Source organism: Trichechus manatus, unplaced genomic scaffold (genome assembly GCF_000243295.1).
Source record: "Trichechus manatus latirostris isolate Lorelei unplaced genomic scaffold, TriManLat1.0 scaffold00021, whole genome shotgun sequence".
In the NCBI taxonomy this organism is placed as follows: Eukaryota; Metazoa; Chordata; class Mammalia; order Sirenia; family Trichechidae; genus Trichechus; species Trichechus manatus.
This window is the reverse complement of record NW_004443957.1, coordinates 18,849,056-18,872,019: the sequence shown is the minus strand read 5'-3', so window position 1 is coordinate 18,872,019 and position 22,964 is coordinate 18,849,056. Positions and strand designations below refer to the sequence as shown.

Here is a 22,964-nt window from a genome sequence, read left to right as displayed (position 1 = left end):
TATTAGTGGTTACCAGGGGAAGGAGGGAGGGAGAAAAGGGGGGTTAATGGTGATGGGAAAATTGCATTAAGGATTAAGGGTAGGGTTGCACAGCTGATTACTGTAATTGCTGTCAATAAGTTGTGCAGTTGTAAAAAGTTGAATTGGCAAAAGTTGTGTGATAGATATATTTACAACAACATCAAGAAAAAAAAAAAGAGTAGCTGCTGAAGCTGCTTATGTACAACCAAACACCTCATGGGATTTGGTTCCTTGGTTTGGAGGTTTAGGGTCATGGTTTCATGGGACATACCAGATAATTGGCCTAATAACGTGTTTAGTGCTTCTGTTCTACCTCCTAGTTCGCTGCGTAGTGCCTGGGGTCCTAAAAGCTTGCAAGCGGCCATCCAAGGCACAACAATTGGTCTCTATTCACCTGGAGCAACAAAGGAAGAAGGAGAGTCAGGAATAGGAGGAGGATATGGAATGTATGGCTAATTGCCTCCATGAACAACTGCCTCCTTTGCCATGAGACCAGAAGAACTGGATGGTGCCTGGCTACCATTACTGAACATTTTATCAAAGATTACATAGAAGAATCCTGATCAAAAGGGGAAAAATACAGAACAGGGTTTCAAATTCTCATGGACTCCAGACTTTCAGAAGCCATGGAGGGTGGATGAACCACTGAAACTATTGCCCTGACATAATCTTTAAACCTTAAACCAAAAATATCCCAAAGTCATCATAAAATCAAACAACTTTAGCTTAACTAGTAAAAAAAAGTCTTCCTTGAGCATTATGCTCTTTTGAAAACTATCTATATGGGATCAAATTGACAAAAGCAACTCATAAAGATTAGATAGGAACCTTAGGGGGCAGTTAGTTATGTTAATGAAGGAGGAACAACTCAGAAAGGGAGGGTGAGAATGGTTGCACAATTTGAAGAACGTAATCAACGTCAATAAACTGTACATGTAGAAACTGTTGGATTGTGTATTCTCAACAATAACAAAATAAATAAAATTTAGAAAAAAAAATGTGAGAAAGAAAACCGCAAACAAGGTGAACAAATGCTCTGGGGTTGTTCTGTATGGGAAACCCTTCTCAGAAACGGGTCTAAGGGAATCGCATATTCCTTCTCTTACCTTCACTTCTTGCTTCCATGTCTTCATGGAAGTTAACTCATGGAGGTTAACTTAGTTCTACATCCCACACACTCATCTGCTGGCTCAGTCCTTACCTGACCTCTTCACCTATCCCCAAAGGTATCTGAGCCCAGGTGTTGGTAGATGGACCTTCAGGACAGAGTTTCTCAAGGTGTTTGTGGCCTATGAACCACCTGTTTCAGAATCTCCTGGGGAAATGCAGATTTCTGGGTCTCACTTCCAAGTTACTGGAACAGAATCCTTGAGGTCCCAGGAATGTGCAGTTTAATAAGCTCCATAGGTGTTCCTGTTCTGTGCCAAAATGGGAAAACCACTGCTCTAGAAGGTAAACTTCTCAGCTGCCTATGTTTCTAGAAGTCTGCGGCAGCCAGCAGCCCCCTCTTCCCCACGGATCATTTTTGTTGAGTGGGTCTCTCCCACCTGTGCTCATAGCACCTCAAGGAGAGACAGGGCTGGCAGTAAGGAGGACAGCAGGGCCAAAGCATTTTTTCACACAGTTCTGGCAATTCTTTCTTAGGTATCAGCAGGTGTTTTTAGCAAAACGTCAGAAGGAGAGACATGGCTCTCCTCTTGGGATGGCTGGAAGCTAGGTAAATAAGGTTGAGCTGCTCTGACTTAGGAATGCAGGCCTGAGAGATGAACCACCATTCTCACAAATACTAAGGATCAAATGACTGATCAAAGAAACCCTTCAGGCTCAAGGACCAGCCTGTCCTCCCAAATCTGGCTGAGATACTTGTGAACTTATGTGTTGTGACTCGGTACTTACGGCTTATGAAGACTGGGATGGGATGACCTCTGAACACCATTGTCTTTCTTAGGGGGAAAATCTGGTTTTCTGTGAATTCATTTAATTTCGGAGCACACAAACATTAAGTAGCCAATCTCCAGGCACAGTGAGCGTAGGTTCCTGGGAAACTGAGGTCTTCTGGGGTATTTCAGTGTGGTTGCCCAATTCCCACATTCCACACTAAAGTCACAGACAGCCTTCTCTGTCTTCCTGTGGAAGGCTCAGCTTGCTCTCCATGCTCACCTGTCTGTTGGGCGTCTGTGACCTGCCTTCACTGGGCGACCTGGACTGACGGCGCTCAGGGGACTCCCAGTCAGCCTGGGTTCCTCGCTCCTCTGAGTTGCAGCGGGAGACATCAGGAGAGAGAAGGTGCTTCCGCTCTTTTGATCGCCCTCGCTCTCTTCCCCCTGAGCGGTGAGTGTCAGACTTGTGGCCTGTAAGAGACAACAATACCAACTGGTCCTAACTCAGCCCACACTGTCCACTGAAGATGAAGAGAAGTCTCCCCAGGTGTCTCATCGCTCCCTGGGATTGGGCCCCTAAGGAACCCTGGCTTCTCCAGGCATGTCAACAGGTGATCTGAAAGGCAGGCAGGAGAGAAAGGCTAGAAAACCCTTTGTGAGCAGGTTAAGTTGGCAAGTATCCACCAGAAAGACATGTATATCAAAGTATGCAATCTGTTCTCTTCTGTTTCCTTTTACCCTAGACATGATAATAAAAAACTCTTTGCCAATAACATGGTCCAGGAATCCTCTAGGTCCTAAACAGAGATGTGGAGCTTTTTTGGGAGAAGATGGCACCAGCAGAAGGGAATTAAGAAGTATGTTTGAACTAAGTAACGAAACACCTAACATAATGCCAGGGTGAGAGTCCTGGGCTTGAAGTCAAAGGATCTTGGTCTAGTCCCAGTTCTGCCACTCGCTGGCCCTATGATATGGGACAAGTCACAGCTTTTTCATTTTTGATTCCTCTACCTAGTAAAGAGATTGAACCAGAAAAATGATTTTTTAAACTGCTTTCCAGCGGCACAACCCCTTTTACTTTAAAATAAATAAATAAAAGTTTAAATGAGAAATACATAAACACAAATTTAGGCAGCAGTTTTAGTAGAAGTGGAGTTGGTGGCCACAGCCCAGCCAGCTTGACTTCCATCTGCCCTCACTAGGAGCTCTCTGATACATTCCCAAGGAATCTCAGGAGTTTTGCAAAAGGCCATTTGGAAACTTCAATTCTGATGATTTCTATAGTCCTATTCCTGAAGGAAGGAATCTCATCAGCCTTTTGATGAATACAGTGAGCTCTGGCCTGTTTCAGGATGTAAGTCAGATACGGGAATCTCCTGTGGTAAGGGGCATTCTTCCTTCACTTTCCTCAACCCTTATCTTGATCTGAATTCTATTCCCCATGATTTTCAGTCCTTGCTGAATCAGCCATCAGGACAGGAGCCTGCTGCCTGACAAGAGAGGCAAACGTCAAAGACCTCACCTGAGTCAGAGTTCAGGCGATGGGCTGACAGCCGCAGGGAGGAGTGGTAACTCCGGCGACGTGACTTGTAAGTGTTCTCGCTGCTTCGCTCCATGGAGAATTCCTCCAACCACGAGGAGTTTGAACGCTTATCCCGAATAGTGGAAAAAGAGCGTCTCATGGAGCTAGGGTCTGTCACCACCTGAAAACATCAGCCCCCAGAGGCAGACAAGGTCTGGATTAATCACTGAAGGGATCTGATGGTAAGAAAGAAGTGGGATTGAGACTGTTGGAGACTGCAAACTGTAACTTCATGGTAGCATTCCCCTGAATCCTTCTTGCTCAGATCTTAGCTGAGAAGGCTGTTCTAGAAAGTGTGTTATGTTAACACAGTCACTGGAACTGGTCCAGGATCTTCTTGCTCAAGAAAGCAAGCAACTGAGTGTACTAGGGCAAAATCAAGCAGAATGCAGGCAGGTACTGGGCAAACAGAGCCATCTACCAGAGGGGCTCAGCCAGGACCTGCAGCCAACATGGAGCCACTTTTGAAATATGAGAGGGTAACTGTCACAAAGTCTACACTGTATTGGTAAAAAGTCTACACCATGAAAGAAGCATGGCTTTGCCTTTTTTCCCTCACCCTCGCCAGAGAAGGCCCTGCCCTATTGTTCCAGAGGAGAGCGTGCAATTTAACGGCGACTAAGAATGCACTGCTCTCCCTACCATCAGGCCCACCCAGTCCCACCTTAAAGGCTGGCATTTGGAATTGCCACAGATGTCAAAACAGAGCCACAAAAACTTCTTGTCTCTGTCAAAACTTGATGTAAGACAGACAGAAAAAATAAAGCCAGGTAAACAGACAAAGAAATGAGGCGTGGCCTGCACTGGTTAGGACAAGACAGTCCTGACACAGAGCTGTGTGTAAGTAACTGCACATGTGCTGGGGCAGCCAGGAAAGGAGAACAGGAAGGAGAAATGCACAGAAAACAATCCTGGAAATCATCTCTTGCATGGCTGGTTGAGTCTTGAGAGTGCCTGGCACATCTGCAGGGAGTGATGCCATCTCGGTGGCTGGGCTGTGTGGTTAGGAGTTCCCTGAAAACACACTGAGAAAGAGGAGCAGGCTCTATTAAAGAAGGCCTATGAGCCAAGCCTTGCTGATAGGGAAGAGCTGGGGGCAAGTTGAGAGTTCCCCTGAAAAGATCAGATATCATTTCATAACCCACCAATTTAATACAGCCCAGGATGCCACTGCATATGGTGGGTGGTGGTTGCTTTTTACCTGGGGATCCACAGTCAGGCGTGGCATAGAGGCTGCCCTCCCGGATCCCGCATGCTCCTGGGTGTCCGAAGGAAGGTAGATGCCATGGTTAGAGGACTGCACGCTTTTTAATTCACTAACCTCTGGCTCCTGGAAATAAACACACAGCCACGCTTGTGGGACTTGGTTCTGTTTTATTGTTTCCCCCTCCAGTGGATATTCTGCTTCCTCCATACCAAGAATGATCTTCAGAAAGAGACCTGTATCTTTAAGGTCTCAGTTGTATGTGTGTGTGTCTATGTGCACACATATGTGGTATACCAGATGTCTCAAACAGCTCAGAAATATACTCCAAATTCAATTAAGGTTTCTTTTTTTAATTTCCTTAACTGGGATTGAGAGGTCAAGATCACCTATCTTAGTCCAGTATCACCTTTTTTCTCCTCACTGAGCAATGCTTCAGATTTTATAGCTTTGTGAGACAAACATTGCTGGTAATAACACTTTTTAGATATGTGAAGTTTACTTTCTGAGAGGTGGTAGTGTTGGGTTTATTCTTTTAAATCTAAAGAAGCCTCTTATCAATTAAATAGAAATCCTTATCTAAGGGATGTACCAATTTATGATGTTAGTCAAAGATATGTTCTCAAGTCTTAAGACACATGATTTTACTAGGTAAGAATTCTCTTATGATTGAAACCATCTCAAAATGTGGTGGGTGGCCATCTGTCAGGAATGCTGTAGACTAGTACAGTCCAATAGAAATACAATGCAAGCCACACATGTAATTTCAAATTTCATAGCAGCCACATTAAAAAAACAGATGAAACTTAAATAACATATTTTATTTACCCCAACATATATCCAAATATGATGTCAACATACAATCATTATAAAAAATTGATTAGATATTTTACATTCTTTTTTTTTTTTGGTACCAAGTCTTTGACATCGGTATGTATTTTACACTTAGTACATCTCAATTATGACAAGCTACATTTCAAGTGCTCCTTAGCCACATGTGGCTAGTGGCTATCATATTGGACTATGCTGCTCTAGAGCATTAGAAATTTGGATTGATAATCTCTAAGGTCCTGTCCAACTCTTTTATGTTATTTTCCTGGTTAAACAATGTTAGTTTGGCAGATCTATATGCTCTATACAAATAGTGTCACTGTCACTGCATAAAGAATGGAGCTGTCTTAGAGGGGTTTACATGGGCCACCAAAGAAATAAACCGAGGAACATCTTGGATTTCTGGAGACTATACCAGAAAAAAGCTACTTTATTTTTAGGAAATGATACCCTTAAAACATGAGCGTATGAGTAGGGCGCTGCCCAAAGGAAAGGGTCCCTGAGATAGCCCTCAGCCTCCATGACCATTTGGCTGAGTGGTTTCTGGTGTGAATGGAGGAGTGCCTTCCCAGGACGTGTGACGTGTGCACTTGAGGAAGTTACAGAGTTTGCAGAACATGCTTCATACAGCACACAGGTCCGACTCCAAACAGATGTGGAACAACACTGCAGTCTGCAGGTGTCAGAGGTGGTGTAAGACACACGCACACACGCACACACACACTCCATATACACACACATAAGTCATGGCCACGCCTCTGGACATGGAGCAGCAGCCCCAAGGGATGGCTAGGAGTACACAGTGGTGAGTGTGCAGCACAGGCTGACACCTGAACTGAATTACAGACACCGGTATTGACAATGAGATGAACACGTATCCAAAGAGTCCTGGCACTATGGCTCAGTCCTGGGGGCCCTGCAGAAATGATGATATAATAAAGAAAGCTTGAAACTAATTTGCTCTGTAAATTTTCACCTAAAGCACAATAAAAAAAAAAAGAAAGAAAACTTCCCTGTGAAAGAAAGGATACATTATTGAGACTTTTCCCACTAGACCCATCACTGGGCAGGCAAGCTAAAGGATGCTGAGAGGCACTTTTAAGAATCACACTATCTGTATCAATTATTCTTTGGGCTTTGGGGCTGTTTCTCAGAAGGAAAGGCAGGGAATCACTCCAGCAATTCCTACCCCCCTCACCAAGAACACCCTCAGGCAATCACTCACGCCCTGGGGTGTCTGACTGGGCTATCTCCCTAAACACAACCATGCACAGTTCTCTGTCTCAACAACCACAGGCAACTAAATCACTCATTTGCTTGAGCTACTAAGATGCTTTGTCCACCTCTGAATAGTGTCCAGTTGATCAGACATGCGCCCCACAAGCAGGCCACACCCACACTCCACCCACGACTTCCATTCAGGATAGCTTTGGGAGATACAGTAGTGGGTAGGTGTCAGGAGAGAAATGGAGAGAGAAAAACTGCATGTGTATTATAATCAAAGTGATGCAGAATCTGCTTCGTGCAAGCTGCCTATATAGACTTTTGCAAAGGTTTGGTGTTTTTTTTTTCCTCCAAGCCAATGAATACTCAGGCTTTAACGAAGCTCAGGAAGGAACTTGATCTCCTGGCTCCTGAACTAGGGATAATGGTAAAGTTCATTACGTTTGGGAAGTGTACTTTAGCTTTGTATTAGCCAAACCTAAACTTCAATCTGCCTTTTCTTCTCCAAGCTTTAATTTGACTCAATAGGTATCTAGAGAATTTTACCATTTATGCTAATAAGAAACTCATTTTGGGCTCAGGAAAGTGACTTTAAGGACCTATTGTAATGTTTTTGACCTTGTAGAACTGTGACCAAAAGGTCCAATTTGCCTGAACCCACAAAGAGCAGAGGCAAGAGACTCCTCAGTACCTCCTGGCAGAGGGCTCGTCACTACTGCACACACTGCTCCTAAGTTCTCGAGAAGATGGTCTTCACTAAGGGCTGGCTGGGGCATTCCTGTGCTCTCACGAGCAGTACTGGCTAAACTAAGCTGCACAGCTGGCATCACTCACTCTCTGATGATTCATCTCAAGCTTCCGTATCAAAGACAAGATTTTATATGTGACTTTTGCTTCTACATTTGAGCTCAGGGGTATAAACTAAGAGGGTCTGGCCTGAAGCAATATAAGTTCCTACAGCAGGTAATGGGCCTCTGGGATTCTAAAACCTGAAGAGCATTTGTTAGAGAATATGAGGAACTTAGCCACGAAAGGAGTGAAGACAGAAGTTCCCAGGGTAACTGGTTGGACTACTAGAAAGGGTTTTTCTGGTGGATCATGACTATGAAATAAAATTTGAAAATGAGGGTAGGAGGGATCAGGAAACCAAGGAAGCATTTTCCAGGTCATGTAACTCATTCATTCACCAGAGATCGCTGTTCCTGGAACTGTCCATCATCGGTGGGGTCCATACACGCCAACTGGAATATTTCCTGGGGGGAGAGTGGACTCATCGAGGGGTATCCACTCCGGCCACTCCTAAAAAGCGATGTCAAATTCAGAGGGAATATGAGAGAGAGAGAAACAGTCATGCCCATATTTGCTACTACCAATTCCCACCCCAGACAAGACCTCCTTCCCAGCAGGGCAACACCATTTAGCCTTGGCTGGCTTGTAAGCCTGGTAACTTACAGGTGTCTGAGCCCTAGGATGGAAGATTTAAAAAAATGCATCAGAAAAGAGAGAAACTGTTGTTTCCAACTTGCATTTAGAACCATTCATCATTTGCTGGTGACTATCATATCTGTGACAAATGACATCATTTGTCACACTCAGCCATATGGAAGACCAATGCTAAGACTGTAAACCTGTTTCTGCTCAGTTTCCCCATTCAGCAGAAAAATGCCATAGTTTAAACAGTGAACAGTTTGTTTAAATATTAAGCAGTCATAGTCTTTTAAAAAATTTTCCCGACTCTTAGTAAGAATATGGTCTTATTGTGCCAACATTCCCGGCCAAACTAAATTGAATTCAATGAACATTTATTGAAAAACCACTCTGTGCCAGACACTGCCTGTGGTTCATGAATTGGGTTGAATGATTTGAGAAATTGGTGATTCAAAGGAGGTAGCAATGGCTATAAAGGAGGATGCTTAGATGGTGAAGAAGGAACAGGACAGGGACAAAGTCTGCCAAGTGTTTAGAGGCCAGAGAATAAAAGTATGGAGAGCTGTCACAGCGTGCTTGCTATTAAACCACTGTTTAGTGCCTCCAGACACTCTTAGCCAATGGGATCCACTGAGTTGGTTAGGTGAAAAAGAGGTGGCCAATCTGTCCTGAGAATTTGGCTCCACTGCCATTCACTGCCACAAGTACAGTAACAGCTACCATTCTGGCCTGTTCGAGAACACAGAGGGGGCTTCATGGTTATGGGAAGAGGGACAAGAGTCAGTGATGGGATAGCAGCTCTAACAAGGAGGGTAGAGATGGAACTCCATCTCTTCCAGTGTCATGCTCCAGAGAGAGCCACTTAATAGTTGAGTCTGCATCAAAAAGAAAATTTGAGGTGTGAACAAGGATTGCCAATTACTTAAAAATAATCAGTAGATACAACCTTACTTAAAGGAGCCCTAGTGGCACAGTGGTTAAAAACACTTGGCTGCTAACCAAAAGGTCAGTGGTTCGAACCTACCGGTTGCTCCAGGGAAGAAAGAAGTGGCCGTCTGCTTCTGTAAAGATTTTCAGCCTTGGAAAACCTATGGGGCAGTTTTACCCTGTCCTATATGGTTGCTATGAGTTGGAATTGACTAAAACGCAATGGATTTACAATCCTGCTTAGAGTGGGATCACAGGGAAAGATCAGTATAGCAGAGAATCACCTAACTGGACCCTTGTGGACAGTAAGGGTTTAAGCTGAGTTTTCACAACTGCTACAGAGCCATCTGATATTTAAATGGCCTGCTTAAATGTCAGTCATTTTCCTCAGTGTGCCTTCTCCTGAGAAGAACTGGGAACAAGATGAGAAGAGCTATGATAAGAAATGGGTTCCCCTCTGTCCTACAGAAAATGAGTAACTACAGAATCCTTGGTAGGTTGATAGCCCCCTTGGAATCACGGAACAACCTCACAGAGTTACGTAATTTAACCTAGATGACCTCCTACTTAAAACCCTTGTCAGGCTTTCATTGCTTTTAGGATAAAGTCCTGAACACAAAACCTGGGATCCACTCTTTCATGATCTGGTCCCTGCCTCCCCTGCCTCTTCTTGCTCCCTGAACTGAAGACATACTGGTCTTTTTTAGTTGAGCATGCAGTCCTTCTGCCTCAGGCCTTAAATACATACTGTTGCCAGAGTATAGAACGCTTCTCTCCCACACCTCTTCTCCCCAACAAACTTTTTCTGTGTTATACCGAATTTATCTTTCAAAATTCTTATTAAAAGTCACTTCGTTAAGGAAATCTCTGATCCAGCCTTTCCCCTACCTGATAACCGGTCAGATCTCCCTGTTCCACTCACTCATATCACGCTGTGTTTTCCTTCCTTGCACTTATCAGAACCGCAGTTGCATCACTGAAAATAATAACTTTTCTCCTTTCCAATAATTAGCTGTATGATGTCCGGTTTTCCACCAGATGTGAGCTCAGTGAGGGCCCTGCCAGTCAGGTTCACCTCGGAACTCCCAGGGCAGTCTCTACTTGAACAATACACTGGCTCTAGCTACACAGGATCCAGATGGTCCTGAGAAACCAGGCTGCAGCCCGACCAGTATCCCCACCTCAGTAAATGCACCACCATCCACCCAAAGACTCAAACCAGAAACCCAAGGATCATCTTTGATTCCTCTCTCCTTCACTCCACATAGCAAATTAATCACCACATCCTATTTACTCTACCTTCTAAAGCTCTCTCAAATTTGACCACCTTTCCCCATTTAGTCCAAACCACAATCGTTGATTTATTGTAGTAATCTACTAAATGGTATTCCTGAATCTAAAATTGCTTCTCTCCAATCCTTTCTCCACACTGCATTCCAGAATGATCTTTTCAAAGCACAAATATGATCACATCACTCTGATGCTTAAAACTCCATTATCCTAAGACAAAGTCTAACCTCTATCCTGCTTATTAGGCCCTCAAAGGCCTTGCCTCTGCTTAGCTGTCCAAACCCATCACCTGCCACATCCTCCTCTGAGCTCACTGTGCTCCAGTCATTCTGATAGTTTTGGGGTTCCCTATACTACCCCACTTTCTCTCACCTCTCTTGGAGAGGCTGGCCTTTGGGTCTCAGCTCAAACATTATTTCCTCAAGGAGCCTTTCCAAACCCTGAAAGCAGGCGAGCTGCTTCCTTTACATAACATCACAATATCCCTTTTGTATCTGTAATCATTATCACTCTTGTATGTTCAAGATTTGTCTCTATGGGGACTGTGATTGTATCTACTTCTAAATTCCCAGTGCCTGAGCCAGAGCTTGGCTCTCAATAAGTATTGGTCAAATCAATGAATGAATAAATCAATAAATACATCAAAGAGAGGCTGGAGTAATCCTACGATGGGGGTTAATTTGTACAGCAAATTGTTGGGGATAAAAGAGATCTACATGGGGGTGCGTGTCTTCATTTCTAAGCCAGGGGCCCATGAAAAACACCATAAATTCTTCCAATGAGGAGGCCTCACTGCCTCAACCATATCACCTTATCTCCTTTCTGGACAGGCAAAAAATAAACATCTACTTGTTTTCTGGCTCAGTGGTTAAGAGACTGGCTGCTAACCAAAAGGTCGGCAGTTTGAATCTGCCAGCCGCTCCTTGGAAACCCTATGGGGTAGCTCTACTCTGTCCTGTAGGGTTACTATGAGTCAGAATCGACTTGACGGTAATGGATTTGGTTTTTTTTGTTTTTGTTTTCTACAGACAGGAAAATTCACACTCTGTTACCTCATCACATCAACTTGTTTCTACAAAGGACAGAGGGCCTTGGTCATGTGTCTGGTCCTCTTTTTCTCTCCCAAATGTGTTGGATTGTGACCTCTGAAAACAAGGCTTTTTTTTTTCTTTTTCCCAATTCATGTCTCCAAGACCACAGGCAGAAAGAAATTAATGGTGTCAGAGATTCCAAGTGGCCTTCCAACAAAGGTCTCATTCCCAAGCCCTGGATTTCACTTCTCCTGGTAACTACTTAAATTGTGCTATTTAGTCACAATTGGTTCCAGATTCCATGAGAACTAGCATTGTGTTACCCCCAGCCACAAAAACTCACTTACACTGAGTAGAGGGCCTCATGCCCTTTGGGTGCTCAGCACATGCTTGCTAACAGTAGAAAGATAATGCTATATAAGATATGTATGTTGTAATAGATCATTTATGACTAACGACCAAACTGGGGCTAACTTGGAAGAACTGGCAAATTCTTTAATTAGGGTTTTGTTTTCACTTCCATTATAGAAAAAAAAGCTTTTTGCCTGATCTAAGGTCTTTTGTTCATTACTGATACCATGGTATAAAACCATTTGCCATAGAGTTGATTCTGACTCTTGGAGACCGCATGGGTGTCAGAGCAGAACTGTGTTCCAACAGGGCTTTCAATGGCTCGTTTTTCAGGAGTAGATTGCCAGGCCTTTCTTCTGAGGAGTGTCTGGGTGGATTTGAACTGTCAACCTTTTGGTTAGCAGCCATAGCTCTTAAGTATAGTGAGTCAGAAATAACTGCTTTAAATCCCAGTTTAGCTTCTTGCTAGCCATAAGACTCTGGTCAACTTTTTAATCTCTTTTAGCCTCCAGTTTCTTCATTTGTAAAGTGAGAACACTAATATATAACTCCAGGGCATAGTAGGCTCTTGTAGTGAGGATGAAGGAAGATAATGTGAATAATGTCTCTATAAGTGCCCACCCTAGGGAAAGTATTCAGTAACTGTTAGTTCTCCTCCCCTTTTTCATTCAGCAAACATTATTTTCTATAGACGAGCATTCACACCCAGTGAGGGAAATTTTATTTCCTAGCAGGATGCTAGTTTTGCAGGGGAGCCATAACCAAGAATTAGACTAGAAAATGATTATTTTTCACAACAGAACTACAACTAAGATCCTAGTACATTAAAAGCAAGTCAAAGCTTTCTGCTTCCCTTGTCCATTCACAGTGCTCACTACCCCCAGAACGGGCCACTGTACTGAACATGCTTGGTCTGCTTTTCTCCTACCCTGGCTGAATAGCCATTTTAAGATACAAAATGAAGTCTTCTAAACCTCAGAAAAAGGATTGATTTAGCTCAGATTTAATATAATTTCTTTGGTACTTCTGGTCACTAGGTTTACGTGTCTGCACAATGGCAGGAGTGACAGGATGCAGGCACGGGGGCTGCGCCCGTGCAGTGATACTCACAGGCCTGCAACAGTCTCCTGCTGGAGATAAGGTAGGGCTTTGGCATTAGCGATGATCTCCTGAGGCAGAGACGAGGGCTCCATGCGCTGGAACATGGGCGCATTTTTCTGTGTAAAAGACAGGAAGAACAAAAAAGGAACTCAAATGACTTTGTGGGTTCTGCTGCTGGTAGGATATACCATTTATTTGGGTAAAATAGGAACATCACTGATACTTTTTTTTTTTTAAATTTGAGTCATTTTGTTGTTGAGAATATATACAGCAAAACATACACCAACAGTTTCTACATGCAAAATTCAGTGACACTGATTACATGCTTTGAGTTGTGCAACCATTCTCACCCTCCTTTTCTGAGTTGTCCCTTCCCCATTAACATAAATTCACTGCCCCCAACATTCCTAATGACCGATTATCTTTTTCATTTGACTATTTTAACCTCTGCGCCATCATTCCTGGGCCTGCAGTTTCCAATCCCACATGCCACTAGGAAGTTGCTGGGCCCTGCATCCTTTATTTCTGCTTGTAAGGCCCTGCAGGGCATCAGACCCCAGGGATGCACAAGCCTGTCCCTTCAGGAGCCCTCGTGGGATTCCTTGTGGCTCTAAAGTATCTCATGTCCCACCCACCCACCATGCTGTGTTTGACCTTCACCTGTTCTTCCAGCTGCTGCCTCTGCTTCTTCACCTTACTCTGTTTGTAGTAGTCCATGATCATCATTGCTGCATAGATTTTGCCCACAGTCAGGTCAGAGGCTAAAAACACAAATGTGGCATGATGTGAACAGGAAGAAGACAGGTGGGAGAGACTGGGATACCTCACAAGCCCTGTCACCCACTCTCTGAAGCAGGTTTGCACCATTCATTCACCCACTGTCCTTATATGTCAGGCACTGCGCTAGGCACTGACAGTATAAAGTGAATAGGTTCCCATCTCTGTCCTCAAGGAGCAGACACAGAAACCCAAGGATGGTGATAATACTGATGACAAGAATACATTAGTAAGCATCACCTCGTACTCTACCAGGTTTTCATATCTATGTAACACCACCCCTGTCCAGCTGCCTGAGGATTTACTGAACGATTATGCACAGGGAGAGAACTATGCACCCAAGACGTTTCATCTGCAACCACAGTGACCTTTTTAAGAAAATGTTTTTCAGTTCATAATGACAAGAGGGATCTCGAGGGATTCTGATTTCTCAGGATAAAAGAGCAACCTTTCCTTATCTCCTTGCTCACTCAGTGTTCCCCAAAAGACGTGGCTTTAGCATCCTGGGCCCACAGTGACAAGGATACCCAGGAGGAGTCACCACACCTTTGGGCATGGGCACGAGCAGATCCAGCATCTTCTGGGACAGGTGAGGCCAGATGGCCAAGGTCTCCTTTTGTAGCTCCGAATCTAGCTGCTGCCTGTCTGCACCACCTAGAGTAAGATACATTATTAACAAATTAAATAGAACAAGACACAGAAATGACAAGGACTGAGGGAGTAGGTAGAGGTAGGAGCTGACTCGGCATGGAACCTCATATTCTGAGAGGAATTCTTGGCATTTAGTGACAGTGGATCTTCAATACCAGGTCTTTCTGCTGAAGAAGCAGAACAGATTTTGGCTCCATTTCCAGTGACTCAGCGATATCCTGCCACAGAGATCTGAGGCCCTGAGACGAAGATCAACTTTCCTCACTACTTCTAAAAGCCTCCCAGGTGCTCAACACATCAGAGGGGAAAATGAAAATTGCCACAAGTAGGCCTCCCTTGCCTCATTATATGGAAGTATATCCTTCCAGTGATACTCTGACTCCACAGTCTGAGTGACCTGATTTTAAAAAGGATTTGCATCTGGCAAGAGCAGGGAAGCTGAAGGTCCACCTAGAAGTAGCAAATCTTTTCTCTCCTAAAACACTGAATTAGGCATCAAGACGAGCAAAGGACCACTGTGGCCTCTATGATAACACCTGCCACAGACACCTTCCAAGACTTTAGAGAAAAGATACCACAGAATAAAGAACATAATTAGAATTCACTTGTTCAATTAACGAATACTTCTAGGATGCATACTACGTACTAGACACTGAAGATAATATACTGTTAAAGCTGAAAAGAACCTTTATTATTATCAAGCCATTCATTTTACCAGAAGAAAATGGCAAATATTAGAGTTATTGAGTCTCAGAGGTGAAACTAAGACCCTAATCACTGGGTTCCCAGGCCAGTGCACTGTGCTGTGATTAACCAGGTGGATGAAAGTGCAAGTATCTCCATGCTCCAGCATCCTCCACGAGTTGTTCTAGAATCCCTCTCTCCATTCCTTCTTCCTTCCTCTCTCCCTTTCTTTTTTTCCTTCCTAAGTTTACCTTTTGCAATTTTGATGTCCAGAGCTGTCCGGATCAGAGCCATAAGTGTAGAGGTGAAGTGGACTGTCATGTCCTCAGCCACTGGCATATTCATCAGGACCAATCTCTGTGTGAAAGAGAGAAAACAAATAGCAGGCAAAAAAAAAAAAAAAGAAATACATATATATCAAAAGACACCTTGGTGAGAAGGGATGAAAAATGCAGAGGTCAAACGCACAGACAAAAAAGAAGGGCAAGGATTCCCCACCTGTTTCCCAGTCCTGCTCGCCCTACTTCTCACTTCAGGCTCATTTGCTGCTGTTCTGTTTTATTTTGTTTTTCTTAGGGAATGATGCCAAATTCCAAGGGAACGGAGTTCCCTAGTCATTCCATAGGATTCCCCCATAGTCCTAAGAATGTCTCTGATAGGGATGGGGAGTGATTTTTAATAGAAGCGGTTCAGGGAAAGGAGTCAGCTCTGGGAGGTGGCTCCATTCCATTTCAAGGCAGCCCCACATTTCCACTTGTCCCATGAATACCCCAAAACTTGGATGGAAAGGTAGTGAGGGGGGAGATTTTGCTTTGCTTATCTGACTTGAGAAATACATCCTGGTGCCCCCTTTTTGAGTCTTGAAAAGATGAAATTTGCCAACACATGGTTGAACATGCATAAGTACAACTTATCCAAAGGATGAGGTGGAACAGGATGGAAAAGGGAGAGCGCAAACAGGGTCTTGGGGAAGAAGGATGAGGAGTGCAGAGTAAAGAGAATGCGAGAAGGGTGATAAAGGCAGGAGCAGAGTGGGCAGGCCTTGTTTCTTTCACCCAAGGTAAGGGATCAAACAGAAATGGCCAAATCCACTTTCCAGAGAGTATCTTGCTTTCGGAATTCTTGTGAGTTTTTCCTCCAATCCCATGCCCTTTTTCCCACCAATCCTCATCCCAGTAATGCAAAGAACTCAGGGCCACATTCCACCACCTGGTATTTTTGGATGTGGCCATCTTGAGCAAAAAGGATGCCAGCCCCTAAGCTGTACATGAGGGGCCATGGACTGGGGTGGATGAGGGTGCCCTGATGGCCCAAGTTCAATGAGATGCTCTCTGGGGCTAGATAACTTGGAGGTGGCAGCAGAAGGTCCTCTGGCAGAACCACCAGCCTGGCTGGGAGGGAAGGGTCTCCTCCTAATGGAGCGTGTCTAACGCTCCACTGGGACATCTCACCTAAACCAGTTTCACAGACATGGTGTCTCAGAACGTAGAGCCAGTTTATTGTTTGCATCTGAGTCCCATCTCTCCCACTTCTTTAAACTTCCAGAGAAGTGATAACATTGCTATAGTGTATTCCTAAATGAATGAAAGAGCTACAGAGTTCTGGGTCAGTTTAAAAAACAAAGGGGAATTAACAGTAACTATTACTAATATGTGGAGGCAAAAAATCCAGGCCCCAAAGCTAGGAGCATCCCAATGACAGGTGACCCCAATGTTCACTGCTGCTTTGAGCAAGCCATGGAGAATTCACCCATAGCTCCAGTGCAAAGCCCATGACTCAGCTGTGCAACTGAGGGGAATCTAACACTGAATGCAACTTGTGCCCATCATTTACCCTTTCCCTTGAGTACTTCCAAGAGAATAGGGTAGCTGGGCTAATGGGAGAAGAAAGCTGCATTCCTGCCTTTGTTGTGGGATACAAGACATGCTCCTTCTTTTCTTATACCTAGAAGGAACCTATGCCATGGTTCCTTCCTATGCTATGAAGAAAGAAATTGGTTATGAGTCTCTCTTTTTCCTAAAAATTTCTTCTTGAGCCATGTTCACAGGAATTTCTGCATTATTTCCTTAATTTGGCTGAAAATACTTCTCTTTTTATAACCTCTGATAGCTGTTGTGCTGTAGGCCTCCTTCTTGCCCATATATGCTATCCCACAGGCCACCACTCTGTCTCCTCTAAACGGGAACACACCACTTAACACTTCCTTTCTAGAAACCCACTCACAAGAAGCCACACACTTGAAGAAACACAGAATAACACATTAAAAAAAAAAACAAAACAACTTTGAATAATATTGCAAACCATTCTTGGTATTATCTGAAGACCTCATCCTTTTGTGAACCTTTCTGACTCTTCTGTCTCATCATTGCTTTTTCTCCTGAGTCCCCTCCACCTCCCCAGCCCGGCTTCCTCCCCATGTTCTGACCTCCCCACACTGGGTCCCATCTCTTGCTGGTCTCTAGCCCAGAACAAAGGAAGGGGTGGTCTACCTTATATGCCACTTTGGAGGGACATCTCTTGCCGAGGCCTAGCGGTGGTGACATGAGAGTCAGCATTTCATACATCTCAGTGTAATGGATGCGGCCACTGCTCATGGAGGGGTGGTCAGTTGGGATGGGGTGGGGTGGAGGGGCAGGAAGGGTGGCAGGGGAAGGAAAGGAAGTGGGGAGAAGGGTGCAGACAGGGAGGAGGGGAGAACAGGCATTCCCAGAGAGCAAAAAAACAAACAAAATAATACAGAAAACAGGAGAAGAGAAACGAAACAAAGTGGACAAACAGGAAAAGAATAGGAAACCTGTTAATCAAGGCAAATCATACATGTGACTCCATCCTGGTGCAGGTTTATAACACACCCCACACAGACCCGGGAACACTGGTGGGCACCTCTGGTCCCTCAACTCCATGTGTATGTCATTAGGACTCATTTTCTCCTCCTGGTTAGCAGGACCCTGGCTTTACTTCATCCATCCCCAGGAAAATACAAGGCTGGTTTGAATTCCCAGGGCTGTGCATGAGTGGTATAAACCGGATAGACGGTGCTCCAGCCACGGGTTGGAATTTCTGGCCCTGGCTGGGACTGGGGCGCTGGCCTGGAAGTCAGGCCTTTTCTTGCCCTGAACCCATGGGCGGAACATCGTGTATCCCGCCTCTGTGGTGCATGTGCGGCAGGAGGCAGCATCTTGCATAGACAGTGGTGGGCTGTGGTTGCTGGTCCAAGAGTCGGCCCAGTTGCTTCCACCTGGCTCTGTGAAGAAGAGTGCTCGTGATTCCCCAGCGTGCACCAGGTCAATGGCATGCTGGGGACAAAGGAACAAAACCTGGAGGAGGGAGAGCCTCTTGCATGCCATGCTGTCCTCCTGGCTCTCCCCACATGCGGCTGTAGGTTTCACCAGCGTGGAGTTTAAAGAGTCTCAGCAGAGGCAGCTGTTCGGCCTCCCGAGTATGGGAATCACTGTGTCCCCATCCCAAGTCGGCTCCGTCCCACTGCCCAGGCTGGCATCCTTCCTGGGCCTATGTCTTCTTCCAGCTGCCTGGGCTGTGCTATGCCCCAGGGAGAACACGCTTCCCTCCCGTAGCACTTGGAGAGTTTTCTTATCTACAGGCTTGGCTTTGGATGGGGGCTTGGCAGAGCTGCTGGAATATTAGAGCATTCCCAGGGCAAGGCAGAGCTGGAGAGGGAGGTCCTGAACAATGTCCTTGGTCTCACAAACAAGCAGAGACTTGGCAAATATGACAGACCCCACAGCCCCATCACAATAATATACATCAGAACCTTAAGGCAAGGAATCTGCTCTGTAGCCCTTTCTCATCTATGAAGACCTTCCCAGATCCTCTGAGTTATTAAATTCTTCATACACCACCAAACCTATGCCTCTTTAACCTACTCTCACCTCTTTCTCTAATTCTGTATTGTTTTTTTACCTCCTTTCTGTCCTATATCCTACATCACTCTAGGTCACGCTCCCCAGAAGCTGGGAGTAGGCAGAGGCAGGGAGGCCTAGAATCACACTTTGATACATTATACACAGGGCGATGATGTCATTTTGCCAAAATGAGGGATTCTCTGTTTCCAGTGAAGGGAAACCAGAACCTTTGCTGGTGTGAAAAGACTTCTGCATTCTCTAGAGGAGGGAAAGAGCCTCTTATAAAATCTACAGACTGAAGTGCAGTGGAAAGTATATGTATACGTGTGTGCACAAGTGTGTGCATGTGTAAGAAAAGTGAGAGATCAAATCAACCTTCATTAGGAAGTCATTAACTCTCTTCTGCCTTCCCCCAAAATGTACCCCTCTTCTTTATGTAACAGCTGCTGGTTCTGGGAGTGTTTGGATCTCTTTAAACTCAGAGGAAAGCAACATGAAGGTTCCCTCGTGTAGCGCAGTGGTGGTGGAGCAAGGAGGACAGGAGGGGTTAGATGTTGCATCCAACCGCCAGTCACGGCTGGGGACTGGGAGGCAAACCTTGCAAGCCACCCTGTAGGGGCAGTTCTCTCCCAGGCCCAGAGGAGGCGAGATCACCCGCACTAATTTGTACATATCCTTATACGGGATCCTGCCGCTGTAAAGGAAGCACAGATGGGTTAATAGGACACTCAGAGAGGATGGCAAAGCAATGTCAGCTTAGCCATGAAGGGGTCGGCTGGGAGAGGTAAGAGTAACTTCTTTCCCTGGGCTCAGCAAAGCCAAACCAGGAGAAACTGAGAATAGTAAGCACCAGAGAACCATCATCTTGCCGAACTGCAATGCCCCCAATTTTCTAAGGAAATCAGAGCCCACTCAATGCCAAAAGGAACTGCTTTATTGCCCAAGAGTGCCCCAAGATACATATCTAGCCATGTTGCTGTGTGCTGTTGATTCAATTCCAATTCATAAAGACCCTACAGGACAGAGGAGAACTGCCTCGTAGGGCATCCAAGGCTGTAATCTTTACGAAGCAGACTGCCACATCTTTCTCCTGAGGAGCAGATGGTGGGTTTGAACTGCTAGCCTTTTGGTTAGTAGTTGCGTGCTTAACCACTTTGCCACCAGAGCTCCTGTGTCTAGCCATACGAAGCTGAAACTGGACCCTGGCTTGATCGAGGCCTCTAAGAAGCAAAGCGTGGCAACTGACCAGTGCTTCTGACAGCGGTCAACAGCAGATGTCAGGCTGACTGAAGTGGACTACAGAACTGTTTGCTTTTATAGACACTGAATACATTCAGTTACTCAGACCCATTTGTCAGGGGCAGTGGGAAGTCAGCATCTTTCTGCAGACTGTGAGAGACAAATTTCCCATTAGGCTAATTAGCAAGGAGCACAGTTGGCACAAGGGGATTTGCAAAGGGCTTTGCTTCTCTTTGTGACAGATTTTTCCCTGGTTCAGCCTGGGCAAGTGCTTCTCTACTCCATGGGAGCCTACTGGGATCTGTGTTCAAGAGAGAAGCCTGGGAGAGGGCCATGTACAGTCTCCACCAGCCCCAGTGCACGGGCAGGCTGGCCAATCCAATCAGAATTCCAGGAGCAATGTGACCTATCATACCAACTCCCTTTCACACAAACCTATTAGACAGCTCTGGCTCCTGGTGGAAAGGACAGAATTAACAACGGATTCATTTCCAGTCATGGGGGAACTGGTAGTTCTGTTGCAGAATTTTTGCCTTCCATGCAGGAGACCTAGGTTTGATTCTCAGCCAATGTACCTCATGCACAACCATCACCCATCTGTCAGAAGGGGCTTGTGTGTGGCTATGATGCTGAACAGGTTTCAGTGGAGCTTCCAGACTAAGACAAACTAGGAAGAAAGGCCTGGTGATCTACTTCCAAAAATCAGCCAATGAAAACCCTATAGATCACAACAGTCTGATCTGCAAATAATCATGGGGATGGTACAGGACTAGGTAGCATTTTATCCTGTTGTGGGGTCGCCATGAATCATGAATCAGGGGCTGACAACAATAACATTTCCAGTGGCTTCAAGCATTTGTCCCATCAGGGGCCAGAACAAAGGAGCAACAGGCCAGGGACCTGCAGGTCTGGATGAACCCTGGTACAGACCAGCGTTTCCAGTGGGAATTACAAATCTGGTCTCTCCATCTCTGAGCATCCGGTCCTGGCCAGCAGCCATCTCTAGACTAGTGATTTGCCCTCTTTCTAGCCTCTTCTTCATTTTGGTGTTGATTCCTCCTGGTCTTTCAAATAGCAGCTCATCAGTACTTCTGAGGCTCTGGACTCTTGAGAGGTAATCTGACCATGCATTCTTTTATTTCGTTTCTTAGTGAGATTGGGAAGTGGATGGACCGGCAGCGGCTACAGGCTGATGTTCTCTGTAATCTATAATCAGTATTCCTTTTGAATACATTGGTTCACTTGACTTTTGTTAGTTGTTTCTCACCTCATCTCATAGAGAAAGCCAATGACATCAATCAGAACTAGTTATACTGTGAATTTCAAACCAGATATGAACAGCTTTCTCCTTTGTCTTTTGGCTCTTTCATAGTTCACGTGTCTGAGTCTCATGATTAATCCTCATGGAATCATTTCTTCCCAGAAGCTGGAATGAGTGGGGAGAAGCATGTCTAGTGCACATGGCATTTGAATTCAAAGATTACATGAAACCACAGGAAGTTGGAATTTCTGAGGTCCAATGACACCTTAGTGAACCTAGGTGAGCAGTGGACTCCTTTGCTAGCAGTTGGTTTCTCCTCTCTCAGGTGAGTGAAGATGTTCCTTCTTAGGCTCCCAACCTCACGGCCATCCATGTTTTTCAGGTATCAATTTTCCATACCTTCCAGTTGCATTCCCATATAGTTACTGTAAATTATATTAATAGTTATATACAGGATTTAATATAATCCTTACAACCATCCTTAAAGGTAGGTATCATTACCACCATCTTACAGATGAGGGAGCTCAGAGTAGTTAAGCGACTTGTCCAAGGCCACAGGCCTGGCTACATTCCCCTTGACACATTGCCCTTTGCCGTTTAAGGAGGCTACCTACTATAAAGTACACCCAGAAAGTAAAAGCTGTTGCTCAGCCACTGTAACAGGCATGAACTTAGAGAACTCTGTGCCCTAAATCATGATTACCGAGGAGAAGAGGAATTCTGATTCACTCTTCCAGCCCCTGGAGTAGTGATCCAAGTTCAACAGCCTCATGGGAGGATAGATTTTGGGAAGAGTCTCAGATTACGAAAGAGCTCCAGGTGGAAGCAACGTGGCCCATTCCTGTAAAGGATGATATTTCTTGAAGTATTTTCAGAGGGAGACCAGAATGGACATAATGGTAAGTTAAGATCCTAAAGCTAAGATGACCTGGGACAGAGAAGTTCATGTGAAGTGAGCGTTCATAATAGCTCTTACCCTGTCCTCAGCTGAAAGGGTCAAAATGCTTCCCCACTGTATGCTAAAGCAGGGGTGAGCAAAACTTTTCTGTAAAAGGTCAGACAGTAAACATTTTGGAATTTGTGGGCCATACCATCATTCTCACAGTTACTCAATCCTGCCTTTACAGTGGAAAAGTAGCCATAGACAATAATAAATAAAGGGCTGTGGCTGTGTTACAATAAAACTTTATAAAAACTGATAGTGGGCCAAGTTTAGTCCATAGGCTACAGTTTGCCAAGCCTGGCTCTAAGGCCCAGAAGGTACAACATCACTTCAGAACAACTGGACAGTGAAAGAGACCCAGAGAGGTTATCCCCACAAATTCCTGTCATTTAATTCAGTTCCATGCAATAAAAACCAAGTGTTTAACAGAACAGTGGGAAGAACAACTTGCTTGGTTTTTTATATAATTTCAGTGTTATCACAAACTGTACCTGTTGAGAGGTATGAAAGAAAGAAAATACTGATGTCATTAACTATGACCAGATGTCCAGCTGGCCCAGAAAACCCTGTCAACCCCCCTGGTGACTCAGAGGAGTCCACTAATTATTGGCAGGAGGAGAAGACGAGAGAGCTCATCCGAAGCTCCTGTGAGGATTCACTCAAACACTCTGAGGTG

General features: G+C 44.9%; 1 protein-coding gene across 3 annotated transcripts in view; it reads right to left on the bottom strand.

Moving 5' to 3' along the window:
* Positions 1–22,964, bottom strand: part of CACNA1E (calcium voltage-gated channel subunit alpha1 E) — a 366,059-nt gene that overhangs the window by 1,395 nt on the left and 341,700 nt on the right. For 2 of the 3 annotated variants that reach the window (XM_004372885.1, XM_004372886.1), the window contains 8 exons: positions 17,472–17,568; positions 15,234–15,339; positions 14,194–14,301; positions 13,531–13,631; positions 12,880–12,986; positions 7,930–8,041; positions 3,424–3,604; positions 2,182–2,372 (listed from right to left, as the gene is read on the bottom strand). In XM_004372885.1, coding sequence (XP_004372942.1) covers positions 2,182–2,372; positions 3,424–3,604; positions 7,930–8,041; positions 12,880–12,986; positions 13,531–13,631; positions 14,194–14,301; positions 15,234–15,339; positions 17,472–17,568 — 1,003 coding nt within the window. Of the gene's footprint in view, positions 1–2,181; positions 2,373–3,423; positions 3,605–4,684; positions 4,814–7,929; positions 8,042–12,879; positions 12,987–13,530; positions 13,632–14,193; positions 14,302–15,233; positions 15,340–17,471; positions 17,569–22,964 lie in introns of all 3 variants that reach the window. The other variant, XM_004372884.1, reaches the window with a different exon arrangement.